The sequence below is a fragment of the Aristolochia californica genome, unplaced genomic scaffold (assembly GCF_029961685.1).
Source record: "Aristolochia californica isolate CCGP_79_NKW_82.1479 unplaced genomic scaffold, dmAriCali1.0.hap1 SCAF_1, whole genome shotgun sequence".
NCBI classification, from domain to species: Eukaryota; Viridiplantae; Streptophyta; class Magnoliopsida; order Piperales; family Aristolochiaceae; genus Aristolochia; species Aristolochia californica.
The window spans coordinates 1,770,128-1,784,954 of NW_027181770.1; the positions used below are offsets into that span (position 1 = coordinate 1,770,128).

At 39.4% G+C, this 14,827-nt stretch overlaps 2 protein-coding genes and 1 long non-coding RNA gene across 4 annotated transcripts; 1 reads left to right on the forward strand and 2 right to left on the reverse strand.

Moving 5' to 3' along the window:
* Positions 1–552: 552 nt before the first annotated feature.
* LOC137962743 (aspartyl protease family protein 2-like) lies at positions 553–2,187 on the forward strand. The gene has a single exon (XM_068809789.1). It carries the CDS (start codon positions 553–555, stop codon positions 2,164–2,166), a length of 1,614 nt encoding a protein of 537 aa, XP_068665890.1. The 3' UTR covers positions 2,167–2,187.
* An 839-nt stretch (positions 2,188–3,026) lies between these two features.
* Positions 3,027–8,305, reverse strand: LOC137934070 (persulfide dioxygenase ETHE1 homolog, mitochondrial-like). Its single transcript, XM_068778319.1, has 9 exons — positions 7,046–8,305; positions 6,027–6,155; positions 5,726–5,833; positions 5,103–5,237; positions 4,958–4,999; positions 4,787–4,846; positions 4,089–4,142; positions 3,441–3,465; positions 3,027–3,334 (listed from the first exon to the last, which is right to left on the reverse strand). The coding sequence occupies exons 1-9, from the start codon at positions 7,316–7,318 to the stop codon at positions 3,228–3,230; spliced, it is 933 nt and encodes a 310-aa protein (XP_068634420.1). The 5' UTR covers positions 7,319–8,305; the 3' UTR covers positions 3,027–3,227.
* A 184-nt stretch (positions 8,306–8,489) lies between these two features.
* LOC137955466 (uncharacterized) lies at positions 8,490–12,244 on the reverse strand. Of its 2 annotated transcripts, none has more exons than XR_011113154.1 (4): positions 11,987–12,244; positions 11,731–11,827; positions 11,281–11,550; positions 8,490–11,198 (listed from the first exon to the last, which is right to left on the reverse strand). It is a non-coding gene; the product is annotated as an uncharacterized lncRNA (long non-coding RNA). The 2 variants fall into 2 exon arrangements; XR_011113155.1 differs by lacking the exon at positions 11,987–12,244 and adding an exon at positions 11,949–11,973.
* Between the last annotated feature and the right edge of the window lie 2,583 nt (positions 12,245–14,827).

Here is a 14,827-nt window from a genome sequence, read left to right on the forward strand (position 1 = left end):
CTTTTCTCTCCTGGAGACGCGTTTCTGGACTGTAGATACAAGCGAGGAAGAAGAGGCAGGTATATGTGCTCCTACCTTCCTCGTTTCTTCTTCTATCTACAACTACTGGCAACCGCTTCTCCTTTTTGATTTCCTCTTTTCTTTCTGGGTATTTGTAGTTTCGTGTTGAACAAGCTCATCCTTCTCTTTATCATTTCCGTCTTCGACCAAATCGGGTTCATTCGAGATTTTTCGGCATCCCGTAGCTGGCTTTTGGGGTTCTCATTTTTATTTCTTTTCTTTCCAAATTTTCTCCTCCTACTTTTCTAGTTGATTCTCTATTTTCCAACTTTTTTCCCCCTTCCCGGGATTCCTAGCTCTGGACGAGACTTTTTCTTCATCATTTCAGTTGTTGACTTCGATTAACTTCGAAGTTCATATATCTGTTTCAACTTTTATAGCAAAGACACATCTTTCTCTATTTTCTTCTTCATCTCCTTGTTCTCCTTCTCCGTTTTGTTCTTCTAATTGTTTGAGAAGCTTAGAAAGGGAGGATTAAAGTAAGAGAAAACAATGCCTTCTTCCAAGAAGGTCGTCTTTGTTCTCCTATTCTGCTTTCTTTACAACGGGTTTGTTGCCGCAAGGTCCAACGGTTCTCGCCTGCATGGAATTGAATTTTCTGACCACCCAAGTTTCAATCCGGTCACTGCTGCATTCGATGGCGGGTGCCAAACCAGAAGCTCCGGTACACTAGAATCATCTGAAGCAAGGAAAGACGAAGAAGACAATAGTGCAGGACCTGATAAGCCATCTCTAAAACTTCATTTGAAGCACAATCCGACCAATCTCGGATACGAAAGCAGCAAAAAGGAATCGGTAAATGCGTCCAAACACAAAGACCAGGTCAGAATTCACACCTTCCACAGAAGAATTATAGAGAACAAGAACCAAAATATGGCCTCGAGGTTGGTGGCATCTGCTTCGGCGTCTCCGAAATTAAAATCTCCTAAAAAGGACGCTCAGGAAGGAGAGGCAACCACCATGGTGGCCACGCTGGAATCCGGAGTGAGCCTTGGATCAGGGGAGTATTTCATGGATGTTTTCATCGGGACACCACCCAAACACTATTCGCTCATTATCGACACAGGTAGTGATCTGAACTGGCTTCAATGCGCTCCCTGCCATGACTGCTTCGAACAACAAGGGCCACACTACGACCCCAAGGATTCCTCTTCCTACCGGAACATCAGCTGCCAAGACTCTCGGTGCTCGCTGGTATCTTCCCCTGACCCACCGCGGCTCTGCAAATCGGATAACCAGACCTGCCAATACTTCTATTGGTATGGTGATCAGTCCAATACGACAGGAGACTTGGCTCTGGAGACGTTCACCGTCAACCTCACAAGCCCCTCCGGCGAGTTAGAATTCCGGCGAGTGGAGAATGTGATGTTCGGATGCGGGCATTGGAACCGTGGGCTTTTCCACGGCGCGGCCGGCCTTCTGGGCCTCGGCAGGGGCCCTCTCTCCTTCTCATCTCAACTCAGAGCTTTGTACGGCCACACCTTCTCCTACTGCCTGGTGGACCGCAACAGTAACATCAGTGTCAGCAGTAAGCTGATATTCGGAGAGGATCCGGCTCTAATGAGCCACCCAAATCTGAAATTCACTTCTCTGGTCAGCGGCAAAGAGAACACAGTAGATACTTTCTACTATGTCGATGTCAATGGGATTATGGTGGGAGGGGAGCTTTTGAACATCCCGGCGGATATCTGGAAGATTACATCAGAAGGAGCCGGAGGGACGATCGTTGATTCGGGAACAACGCTAAGTTACTTTACAGAGCCTGCGTACAAGGTGATCAAGGAGGCTTTCGTGAAAAAGGTGAAGGGGTACCCGGTCGTGAAAGACTTTCCAGTGCTGGATCCTTGTTATAATGTATCAGGAGTGGAGAAGGTGGAACTTCCGGAGTTCTCCATTCTCTTTGCTGATGGAACAGTCTGGGATTTTCCGGCGGAAAATTACTTTATCAGGCTAGACCCAGAAGAGATTGTTTGCTTGGCAATCTCGGGTACCCCTCGATCGTCTCTCTCAATCCTGGGCAATTACCAACAGCAGAATTTCCACATTCTGTATGATACGAAGAAGTCAAGATTGGGCTTTGCCCCAATGAGATGCGCTGAAGTGTAGGGATGATCTGCCGTTGGGTGAGGCTTTTTTTCGTCGAAAATCTGCAGGGCGAGCGGGATTTATTTTTGACTGACCCACAAGAAACCTGAAGTTGGGTCTTATTTTACAGTTAACATTTACACTTTGATGATAGCAAAAGAATGTATAGATGTAGAGTTCGAAATTTGCTTCTTCTTCCTTTTTTTTTTTTTTAAGCTTTTGATCTGTTATTTTCTCTCGATAAGAAACATTCAATTTGATTACTTTTCTTCATTTCTTTCTTTTCTTAGAGTCATCGAGTTTGGTTCTGTTATGCAATTATCAAATTGGGACGATGATATTAGACAGACAAGTCCTCTTTTCTATAGCCAAAAACATCATTGAAGAACTAAAATTTATGGGAACTTCAAGAATTCTTCCTTCCTCAAAAGTATATTCAAGGTCTTTTTTTTCGTCTTTCATTATCGCTTAAGTTGAACAGAAAAAAGGACTTGAATAAGATGGATGGATTTACCTCAAATGCTTGCCTCTAGCAATATCCACGTGTTACACGAAGCCAGCATATGACGCGTTGGCTGCGTACCAATCCCCAGCAGTCATTGACAACGAAGCGTTTGAAAAATAAGAGAACGCGGACAGAAATTGTTAGGACGACAGGGCCAGACTTGTATGGAAATGAATTCCAAGGCTTTCATGGGGTAGGAGACAACAACATGAATTTAAGAGACCTAGGGGGCTCCGATTTCGTCGCCAAGCCTTTAGGCCAGCTAGTCAATCAAGGGTAAAGAAACCAAGACGCTGTTTCACATGGTTTTGGCTATTGTCACCTTCATTGGTTGATTACTCTACTGATTAAGTCATTACCAGCAATCACTCGGCAATTTAATAGAAGGAGATCAAAACGAGAGCCTAAAGTGGTAATACAGTAAATATATGATAGCATATCTCTTTTACAAATTAAGCTTATATGGGCATGTTTATATTTTAACAACTTACAAGCCTTTCAGACTGATCAAACAGTTACTTGAGCAGCAGGAACCATTATTCAGATGCCCTTCTTTCTATAACATACTCAGAAATGGTCAAACTGAAACAGGCTCCGCAAGCTTCTCAGTCAAATCTTGCAACCCACACACAATGTTTGCTGGCACAGCTTTGTCTATCATCTTTGGATATGGTAAGTTCAAATCTGTAAAACAGCAAAATTCCTGACGTCAGTGTCTCCATGAAATGACAAGAGCAATAAGAAAAACAGCATTTGATGTCACATTCACAAGATTCTGAAGTAATCTTACTTTCCATAATGGTCTTGAACATCTCCTGTAAAAGAATAGAAAGGTTAGAAGTGAATAAGACCCCGAACACAACTTTAAATGAGAGAAAATAAAATCAAAAACATCAACTGAACAGGACGAAGACATTTGACTTTTAAGCAGAAAGATCACCTCCATGGATGTGGTTATTATCAACTTTGTCTTTCCAAGGAGGTCGTTTTAGTTAAAACCATCTATTATCTTTTAGAAAGGGACATTCCTACATCTATCTTTTTGGTTGTCTTCTTGGAGCATCTGTTCTTGAGTTTACATAATTTCTGCCTAACCTCCAGCTTTTAAAAACATGAAGCAAAACTCCATGAATCAATTGATAACTCGCACCAAAACTTCCAAACTACTATGCCATCACCTATAAATGCACATCAACAAATGGTGCCTGTACCATGTGATACTTCAGATGGACAAGCTCAAAACTACAAAAAATGATTCAGATTTGGTCCTCACGTTGAGATGTAAGGAAAATCAGATTACTAAAAGCCACTGCAAGAGCCTTCCAGTGAAGTTGAACCAAAACCACATATTTCTAATTACACTTCATAATAACAGGAAACTTTTGAAAAAAAAATGAATTAGTCCTTATATGGATATCAAAAGAATGAAAACGATTACCTCATCTTTTGTCAGACGAGGGTTGTAGAGCATTTCCTCTTCCACTGTTGTAACCTGAAGATTGATCATCAAAGACATAGTAAATGTATGAACCAACCTCATCTCCACAAGTGCTGCACAGATTTATATAGATCCATGTGTCACCTTAGTGGTGATAACTTTTGGATTGGCGATATGGAAGAATATCTCTTCAAAAACATTTTTACACATTGTGCCCTAGTGGGGATGCTTTATTGTTCAACTTCACAGGAGCCAATTCATACTAGCAATGGTTGCTGATGCTAATTTTTGGTATATGGTCATCTACATCCTAAATGTATAAGGTGGGAAAGTAAGACTGCAGACATCACATTCCAAGGCAGCAAAACTGCTTCTTTTCCAGAAATCCATTTTCTCTTCTATTTTCTCCCCAAATCACCTATTTTTCATGGTATCAAAGCGGGTACTCATATGTGGGCCTACACCTAAAAACTATCTACAAGTAAATAGTTTTTAGTTGTAGGCCCACATATGAATACCTGCTCTGATACCATATTAAATTGGGTCCAAGGCCTATCCCAAAATGACTAGCCAACTTAAGAAACCTCTTTCCCAACTAATAAACTCAAGATCTTTGTACTCGCTAATCCATGTGAGACTATTCCTTAACAACAGTCAATTCTAGCACGGTAATTACGAGAAGGCGTTTCATGTCTTACGGTGTATCCTTTGTAGTCATGAGCAGGATAGAGCAATGTGTCTTTTGGCAATGTGAAAATCTGATAACAAGAGAAAAATAATCAAGGAACAAAATGGTTAAGACACAATAATACTTCTGAGAATATAAACATCTTCATAAAAAGGCATGCAAGTATGATTTGCATTATTACCAGTGAATGCACTGACTTATAAAGCTGTTCTGAACTTCCTCCCTGCACGCAGAAAATTAATTGCCATTTTACCAAAGTGCAAATTGCTATTTCAATCTAGATTTATTCCCTTTAAAATATCTTATTTTTTGAGTTATGATATCACCTGGAAGTCTGTCCTTCCACAGCCACGTATCAGCAAGGCATCCCCTGTGAAAGCCATCCTTGGTTGAGGTTGATCAGGTCCATCTCCTGTCACATATGTAACACAACCTACTGTATGTCCAGGAGTACGGCGGACCTGCAAGTTTAGCAAATCAATAAAAGACTCAATTGTACTCTGTACTTCCTTAACTGTTGTGTGCTAGCATTACTAAAGTCTTCCTTAACTATTGTGTGGCAATATTACCAAAGCGTGCCTTAACTGTTGTGTGGTAGTATTAGCAAAGTTTTGAATTAACACATAGAGAGAGGTGAATAACATTGAACACCTGATTGGGATCAAAGGAAAATATTGAACACCTGAGAATTCCAGAACCGGCAAATTCAATTCAAGACAAACAAAACGAACTTGAAAAATCAAAATAAATATAGGATGAGGAGATTTTTTTGACTATGTGGCTTCCTATATAAAAACTGTCAAATTGTGTTTGATTGACACTAGACCCTTTTCTAATTCAACTTCCAGTACAGTTGTTAAAATTGGTCAAAGGATGCACAGTCAAGTCAGAAAGCCTAGAAGGTACAGTTATCATATAGAATCTCAAGAAGTCATAATCAGCAGCATACCTCAAGGAACAGATTACCAAAAATTATTCTGTCACCACCTTCAACCAGAAGATCAGCTTTTGCATTGCTTGCTTTTGAAATAATAGATTTCACTCCAGGCATCTTGGTCTGAGAAGAAGTTCCCATTGACATAAGGAATGTGATGTACAACAAAGAGGACTTCTAAGCAGATAACATCACAAGATATGGGAAAAGATGTCTTGTTCGTATCAAAGTTTTCTTTTTTTGTTTTTTCCAAAATAAAGCTCAAATGTATGTCAATTAGTACTCATGAAAGCCACTTTATAAAGAAGCTACAAACCTTTATGAGACCAGTTCCAGTTATATGATCAGCATGAACATGAGTATTTATAGCATAAATGAGCTTCAATCCAAGTTCCTTAACAAGGGAAAGGTCTCTCTCTGCTGTCTTATCAACTGGATCGATCAACTAAAACAGAGACAAATTCAGTTCATACTGTGAAGCAGTAATTATGGACAGAGATGAAAACTGAACACAAAACGATATCAAAGTTGCTGTTGTGATCATTGAAGATGCTAAAAGGATGAGCTTCTAAAAGAACTAAACAAACCTAAAAATTGCCCAAGTATCAATGCAAGATAATATGAAACGGAGATCTGAGAAAAATTGGATAGGTTTACTGTATCTGGCTAGAGTTAACTATTGCATGAAAGAGTCATATCCTGCAATTCAGAAAGTAACCCTTTGTACAGCAGATGCAAATCACAGAAGTCTACAATCCGGTGCAAAGAACAAAGATGCAGAAATCAAACTGAGACAGTGCATGGCTGAAAAATATTCACATCCCTTGGAGAGTGAATTCAATGAGCTATCCACCTTTCAGCTTGCTGTGATAGGAAGACCTATGTGCCATTCAGAAAATAACAAACAACTTGAGCAATATGGAACTAACAAACCATAGTTTCATTTTGTTCACAGATCTTGCACCCTCAGTACGCCTCTTAACATATCGAAGGTGGTGAATGGTTAAAAAGCCTAACCGGTCTTTTGTATATAACAGATCACTAGAAAACAATAATTTGATTTTGGCCACTTACTAGCTAACCAGTATGCTCTTTAGCTGAAACCTGTTTAAGTGGGCAACCAAACCAAAAATTCTACCTTATAAAAGTTAGATGGGAATGTTCTTCGGGCATGAATGTAATGATTTATCTCAATCAGTTTGCATTTCAAAAAAAAAAAAAAAAAAAACTCTCAAAATTTCAAATAGTATTTATACCAACAATTATAAAAGAAGTTATGAAATGATAGCAGTGCTAGAGAAAATGAAAATAAACATTAGAGATAAAAACGCTTACAAGAGCCGGCTTCTCGGGGTGACCTACATCGGCGAGCAGGTACGTGTAGGTGGAAGATTCCTTCTCGAAGAGCTGGCGGAACAAAAGCTTTGGCGATTCTGCAGCAGTAGTGAAAGTTGCCATTGCCATTGCGGAACGAATCTTGGTATTCAAACTTCCTCGGAATGCGACGGAGGCAAAAGATAGGGGCTTTGTTGTGTTCCCCACTATAGGCGGAGAAACCAGCGATAGAGAAAGACGGAGGAGATGAAGACGAAGCATTGTGACTGGCATGTTGGTCGATTAATAGGAATAATTGACACCGTTTATTTATTGTGTATTTTGTTGAGTGTAAGCTGTATCCAATCGGTCACCAGATTATGATCGCCATTCGTGATCTCCAGCTTCTGTTCCAATGCTCCCGGCAGGTAGCGTAGGTGCGCAGCGGAGACGGCAATTTAATCACAGGTCGTAACAAATTGACAAAAATACCCTCGAATTTATCTTTTCGACCCAAGACTGGACCTGCCGGTTCGAAATTCGAGGATCCCTTTCATCCCCTGTGCAATATTTACTAATAGATGACTTGAACCGAACCCGGTCCACTCACACCCTTTTAAAGCCGATGAGATCCAAATTCATGAACTCGAGAAGGAAAAGGTAACGGGATCAAAGTGGAGTGCTTCGTGGGTTCACGTCAGAGGATAAACTCTAACAATCAAGAATCGATGTTTAAGTGCTTGACTGAAGAAGACGCCAAGAGGAATGATAACCCTGAGTACCTGACCACTCTTGAATGGATAATAATAATATGCCGGCGGAATCGGCGAAGAGAATTTTGTTCCGCACGACGCCACGAAAAGGGGGAAAAACGAAAAAAGAAAATCTGGTTTTTTATGACATTCAGGATGTAAGAGAGGGAGGAAAAGTAGAAGAGACGAGATCGATCAGGGTTGTTTAGAGGTTCAGATCCGGCGTCGTTCTTCGGTTTCTCTGGTTTTGGCCCTTACCATGATGATGTCAAAGAACGAGGAAACAAAGGGAGAATTACTCGGCGATCTCTATGGGAGTAAATAGTTTTTGGCAATAATTTTGAAAAAAGTAAATAATAATATTAAAAATGATAAAATAATATGACAGTAAATTAAAATACAGAATATTTTTAAATTTCACCAGTAACAAATAATTATGAAACAATTACATAATTAAAAGTGAAAAAAATACAAAGTAGAAGACAGTAATATGACAGTAATAAGTTTTAACATTAAAAACATTGATTAAAAACAATTAAATATGTGAACATAATAAAATATAATGTAATTAAATATAATTTATAAGCAAAATTAATAATTGATTTTTAAATAATAAAAAAGATAAAAATTAATTTTTTTTAATAAACATACTATTGTATAGTTAGAGGAAATAAAGTATACATAAAATAATAAAAATAAGTATGTACACATAATCCAATATAACTATATTAAATTATAAACTGAAAACATAAGCAAATAATTACTAAAACAAAAATAAATTAAAATTAAATAAAAAACCGGCACGCCCAATTGAAGGAATTGTTTGGTTTCTACAACAAATTCTGAAATTCATCAGGAGAAGTATTTTTACTAACGAGGCTCATTGCACACATAATCTTCTTTATCATTCTTTATTGCTCATATAGCAATTGTTTTTGTTTCTCCTCTATTGTTCACACAACGTTTGAGTCATATTATCATATCTTGCAGATGTTCTCTTAGGTCTCATTATTATTCCCAAAAATAATTAGTAAAAATATAAAAATAATAAAATAATGATCAAATTCTCCTTTTGACTAACTATTTTTTGGAATAATAATGGTCATAGGGTTCCTAACACTCATCCCCTTGACATACCTTGAGGTATGAGATGGGGTAGGAGCTAGCCGGTTTTCTAACACTCGTCCCCTTGACATACCTTGATCTAGTGTCCAATACATGACACCATCTCCCTTGGCCTCATAGGAGTACAAGTACTAGATCATGTCTTCCTATTAAAATTAAATGACACAACAATTAGTAATAATCTTTTTTGTGAAAATATAATTTAATAGAAAAAAAAAGGTCAAGGACTTTATTTTCACATCCAAGGTAGGTCTCTATTATGTTTAAAAAAACCAATATGACTCCTTTCCTTTCCCAATGAGATCAATCAAAATTGCTACTCTACATACTCAGTAATTAAGAAAGAAGTTGCTCTTGCAACTGGATGATGTATCACATTCTCCTAATATTCTTTTTATGCTGGAGTAAGTTCATCTGCCATCACATTTGAAGTTGCTTCTTGCAACTGGAGCTATCTGTTCTGTTGGCTTTTATCCTTCTCTAAACTAATGCTAAGGGACAAGTACCAAAACTGGTGAATACACAGGCTAATGTTTCTTTCTTCTGAGTCCAGTTGATATCCCCATTTAGACATAAATAACGATGTCATCTCAAATGCCTAAACTACTGTTAGAAGATTGTGCAGAACGTAATGGACTTCAGCTAGATTGAGTTCCTAAATGAGTATATAGGGTACAAGACCAGGCTTAGATGTTAATAAGGTGTAGTAATGAAGGAGAAGAAAAGGTAGTTGGAGGTGACCTATTAGGCTTCCTTTAGGGAGCCAAACGCCAAGGCGATGCTCCATACTGGCCACTTCAGCTCCGTGTGTCCAAGTGTAGAACCCTGTCGGATTCTGGAATTCATCAGGATGGTGCACGAGCGTCCCAACGTGCGCTTGTCCTGGTTCGCGAGGACGCAGGACCTCCGCGTCCCATCAATCGCGTTTCTGTGCAGAGTTCTCTTCGGGGATGAATGCACAGGGCCAGAACTTTTACGCGATGGGGGTGGGAGAAGTACCATGGCAGGGATTGATGAGGCGGGTGGGAAAGGCAGAGATTGATGAGGGAGAGAGTGAAAGAGCAGAGCAGCGTCGAGCACCAACGCAGGCGGAGACAGGCGGTCCAGCTTTCCAGAGCCCTGAAAAGTCGAGCGCGCTTTGACGTGCCGCGCCTCCGTCGTCATCATCTACCAAAGAAAGAGAGGCGCAGCGGACGATCCATCGTCCCATTTTTGGCAAACGGATTACAACCAAACGGACGCCGTCCTGGTACATAGCACAAGCAGACAACCGGAGGGCATTTTCGTCACCTCACTCACACTTCCGTCCTCGTTCTGTAGCGGCGGAGAGCGACCCGGGCTCCCCCATCATCATCTTTCCACCCTCGAACAGGATGCCCTAGGCCCCTAAGTAAAACCAACGGATCGGAGACGATCCAACTCCTCTCTCACTCTCTGCTCGCCACCATCAACTTTCCACCCTCGAACAAGATGCCCTAAGTAAAACCAACGGATCGGAGACGATCCAACTCCTCTCTCACTCTCTGCTCTCTGATATACCTAATCTTCTTCTCCGCTGCTCTCTCTCGCTAGGGTTTTTTTGTTGCTCGTCCAGACTGCAGACACCGGAACAACCTCAGACAATGCCCTCATGAGCCTTTCCCGGTTCAAGTGATGGACGTCCCATCAAATGATCGGAGCCGTCTACCCAAGAACTATGCGAGACTGATATCTACTCTTTTTAGGTTGTTCGACTTGACAGACTCGACATTAACATCGCTTCTGAGGTCACGACGATTATTCCTCGTAAATCCTTGTGTCACAGAGACGGCTGATTCCGTCGGTCGGAATCCAGCCATCATTGTGCTCATAGATCTCGCAGTTTCAGCCAGAAAACTAGAGAAAAAGAAAGGATCTACTTGCTTTCTGGATCGGATTCAGAGCTACAGGTGGCTCGTATGAGTATAACTACCAGGGTTTTTCCCCAACTCCAAAGTTGCCATCTTTTTTGCCAATAAATGTGAAGTGAGGGCCGGACAGGTACTGAAAAAGCCAAATGAGCCCTCTTTGCGATGAAAGAATCTTTCATCAGGTGGGATACAAACAGATGCGTTAAAGGATGACGAGAAGAAAGACAGGAAGTGAAGCTATTACGCCATGAAAGTCGCCCACTAGAATACTAAATAAAGAGGCAAAATTTTGACTGCGAAAGTAGTTGTTCGATTTACCAGAAAATTAGCAAGAAAAACACCCATTTCAGAAAGCACGACTAAAAACACAGAGAGAGAGAGAGGAAGAAAGAAAGAATCAAAAATACCCTGCAGAGATCATGCAAGTAAATGATCATCACCTCAGACTAAAAAAAAGAAGAAGAAAAAATAGAGGAGCTTCAGGGCGTACCAACCGATGGAAGCTGCATATTCTCTTTCGAAAACGAGAGGATTCCTGAGGATTGAAGATCAGATCATGCGCAAGACCGCACAAGCTAGACATAAGCATCGCATTGAGGTAGAGGGCTATCGATTCTTCTAAAGTCCTTGCTTCTGTGCTTGTGTTGCCGACCCTCGTATCGCTTGGATGATACTGATAGACCCGTACCACGATGCGGTGTATATGACTGAAATGCGCGGTCTTGGGCAAAATCTTCCCGAGCACCGCAGTGCAGTCAACCTGCAAGATGAAGCACATGATAGAGCTAAGTTTCAGAACATGAAGAAGATTAAAAGAAGAGAAATTTGGATACAGAAATAAAAGCAACAATAAAACAGTAAAAGAAAACACAGAAGGTTTACACCGCGAAGAAAAGAGATCAATCCTTGGGCATTTATAGAAGAAAGATGGTAGACTCACCGAGACTGAAACTGGGATGATGCCCTAGAAAATAACTTTACTTAACCCTCCTCTTCCCTTGGCTGAAATTACGGAGTAAACCATCTGTTCACTGAAGCTGCAATTAATGATTTAGTTATAAGTTATAGGGCACACTTCCAGTTCTTCTAAGAGAGAAGAAGAAGAAGAAAAAAAAAAAGGGAAGAAAAAGGAATTAGAGGAATGCGTAAATGCAGTACTGATCAGAACTCAAATTCAGAGCAGCGGCGTCTGCTACCTTCGTACAGGTCAGAAGTAGGGAGAGATGAAGAGGTATCTGAGTCGTTAACGGTATCGATTTCTGCTTATTACTACTGAAATTACTCCGTTGGTTAAAAACTTCGGCTGGTTTGGATCCAGGAGAAGACGAGAGCTCAAAACATACTGTTACACCACAGATACCGGATTTTTTATTCTTCCCAGAAGAGATAAATCTAGTGATATCCAAGAGTACTGGTGGCTCTGCTCGTACCTAAAACATTTAAAGTTTGCGTTTTGAAAGAGACAAAGTCAATCACAGTCTCCTAAATGGAAAGCTACCTGTTTCATGTCATGGAGGAAAACCTTTTCATTCATGAATACCTTTTTTTTTTTCTTTTTCTTTTTTTCATTCATTGCTTTCTTCTTTATTTGGGATTTAGCCGTTTAGGTTTGAGCAAGCAAAAAGGGATCCTTGCTTATTATTCGCAACCGATATTAATCTAACAGTTATTAGGTCTGGTTGAAACCTGGTAAAACAAGGGGGAGAGGGTGAGCCTTCCCTCTCCCCAACCTCTATCTAAATGTGGTTCCCTCCTCCCTTAGGTTTGTTGACAAGGGAAGAGACTCCACCTTCCCCCTTTGGTTTGATGGCGAAATCCAATTTCGCATGTAGGTTCTAGGCAAGTTCAGGTATTCATTCTTGTTTTGTAAAAAAGTTCAGGTGTAAAATTTTAACTAGTTTCTACTACGTACTTGTCTGCTACTCTTACTGGAACGGTTAAGAAACATATTCATATAAATGGTTTTTTAGGCACGAAGACTATGGCTGGAAATCTTATTTTCCCTATTTCTGATTTTTTATTTATCTTTTGTCATTTTTATTCATATTTTCTTAATATTATTTTATTTTCCCCTATTTTCCCTTATTTTGTTTGTTCCCCCAACATTTCTTACAAATCAAGACAATGAAGGACATTGGATTCTGGTGTGGGGCTGCAGAGTAGGGATTGAGTAAAAAAATCAACCCTCTTACAACGTAGGGGAAGTAGGGGTGGCATCGAATTGAGCCGGTTCGTGAGTAGCTCGTGCTCAGCTTGGTTTGGTTTATCTTGATCTCGAATTCGATTCGAGATCGAGATCGAGCTCGTTTAAGTTAACGAGCCGAGCGCGAACCATGGTTCGGTTTGGAAGCTTATGAGCCGGCTCGTTACTTAATGAGGCGTTGGATTTAAAAATCAAGATTTCACTGGGGCAACAAGTTAGGGGATAAGGGAAATGGAGATTTGGGGCTCAGAAAGATCAAAAGTAAATCTGCTGCTGGAGATGCGAAGTTCGTTTGTCTATGATTCTCCGATCTTTCCCAAGTTTAAACAAAGAAAGAATTGGACTGCAATTTGCTCCTTTAGGTAAGTTTTGGTTTTTATTCAATTTTATCTTCTTTTTCTTTGATGTTCCTCTCTGATCTTCTTCCTCTCCAATCTTCGTCACTCAAGCGATTTTTGTATCCGAGCGACGCTAACGAAAATGATGGAACAAAGGTGAGCTAAATATTTTTTTTGCATTCTTTATCTACTGTTATTCATGTTATGTTTTGTTTTCGTCGCCGACGGAAGTGACGAAACAGTCAAACAAAGGTAAGCTAATAGATTTTTTGCATGTTTATCTGTTGGTATTCTTGTTAATTGTTATGTTTTGTGTTGGTTATGGATATGTTGTATTCCCATTCTTTTTCTTCGATCTCCCATTAAAACTGCTATGAAAAAACACCTCTATAAATGTTGTGTCAGGAGCTTCTTCCTACTCATTTCTAGGAGTTAATGGCTTATTTCTTACCATTTTGTTGCTTTAAAGCTCTGATACTTGTTCTATCGACCCCATTTTTTAAAATTCATTTTTTTTCTTTCATAGAGTTGATGTTGTTTCAAAAAGCAAAATTATGTCAATGGTATCATTGTTTACTAACTTGCTTCTGAATATCAAGGAAACATGATGGAGTTTTTGTGTTGCTGGTGGTATTGTAGCCTTGGAGATATCACGGTAGAGGTGGAGGAAGGCGGAAGTTTTATTTGCTAGTTGAAGCTTCGTAGCTGAATTACCACTCGCTTGAAGGAACTGACTAACTTTTTAAAAATATCCTCATTTTAGTGATTAAGAATCAAGATTTAGGATAATGCGCACTTATGAATTTAAACTAGGAAGAATAACTATTAGTTTTCAGTATTGTTCATTGATCGATTTTTTTGTTTGTATCCGGTTCAATTGGTGCTTAACTCCAGCCGAACTAGTTTGCATGGAACCACCCACCATAGTATGTGACACTAAACCATTGGTGGATAACTTCTTAATAATTTGCACAAAGAAATATAAACAACCAATTGGTGGATAAGTTCTTGATAATTTGCATGGAGAAAAATAAACATTGGACTAATTAACCAATGTCTCACTCTCTCTTTATAATTTACATAATAGAAATTAGAAATTGTTTATTTCTCCTCTCTCATTCATTTGTCTACATTTATTTGTTAATTGTTCTTTTTTTGGATTTATCTTTGTTGTTTGGATAATTATTTTTATGTTTTTATTTGTAATTTTTTTTGTAGAAGTAAAAATGTCAACACCTCCTGCTCAATTTATAATTTTATGTAAAATTTATAAATAATTTTATATACAGTTTATTTCACATGTATTTTATGCAAAGATTTAAATGTAGGTTGGAAGTTGAACTCGGTGCGAGCTCGGTTAAAATTATTGGGGTTGAGCTCAATTACAATTCTAGGCTCGAGTTCGAGTTCGAAATATTTAAATTAAGACCATCTCAAACATAGGCAGGTTCGAGCTCGGCTCCAATCGATGCCACCCCTAAGGGCAAGTATAAGGG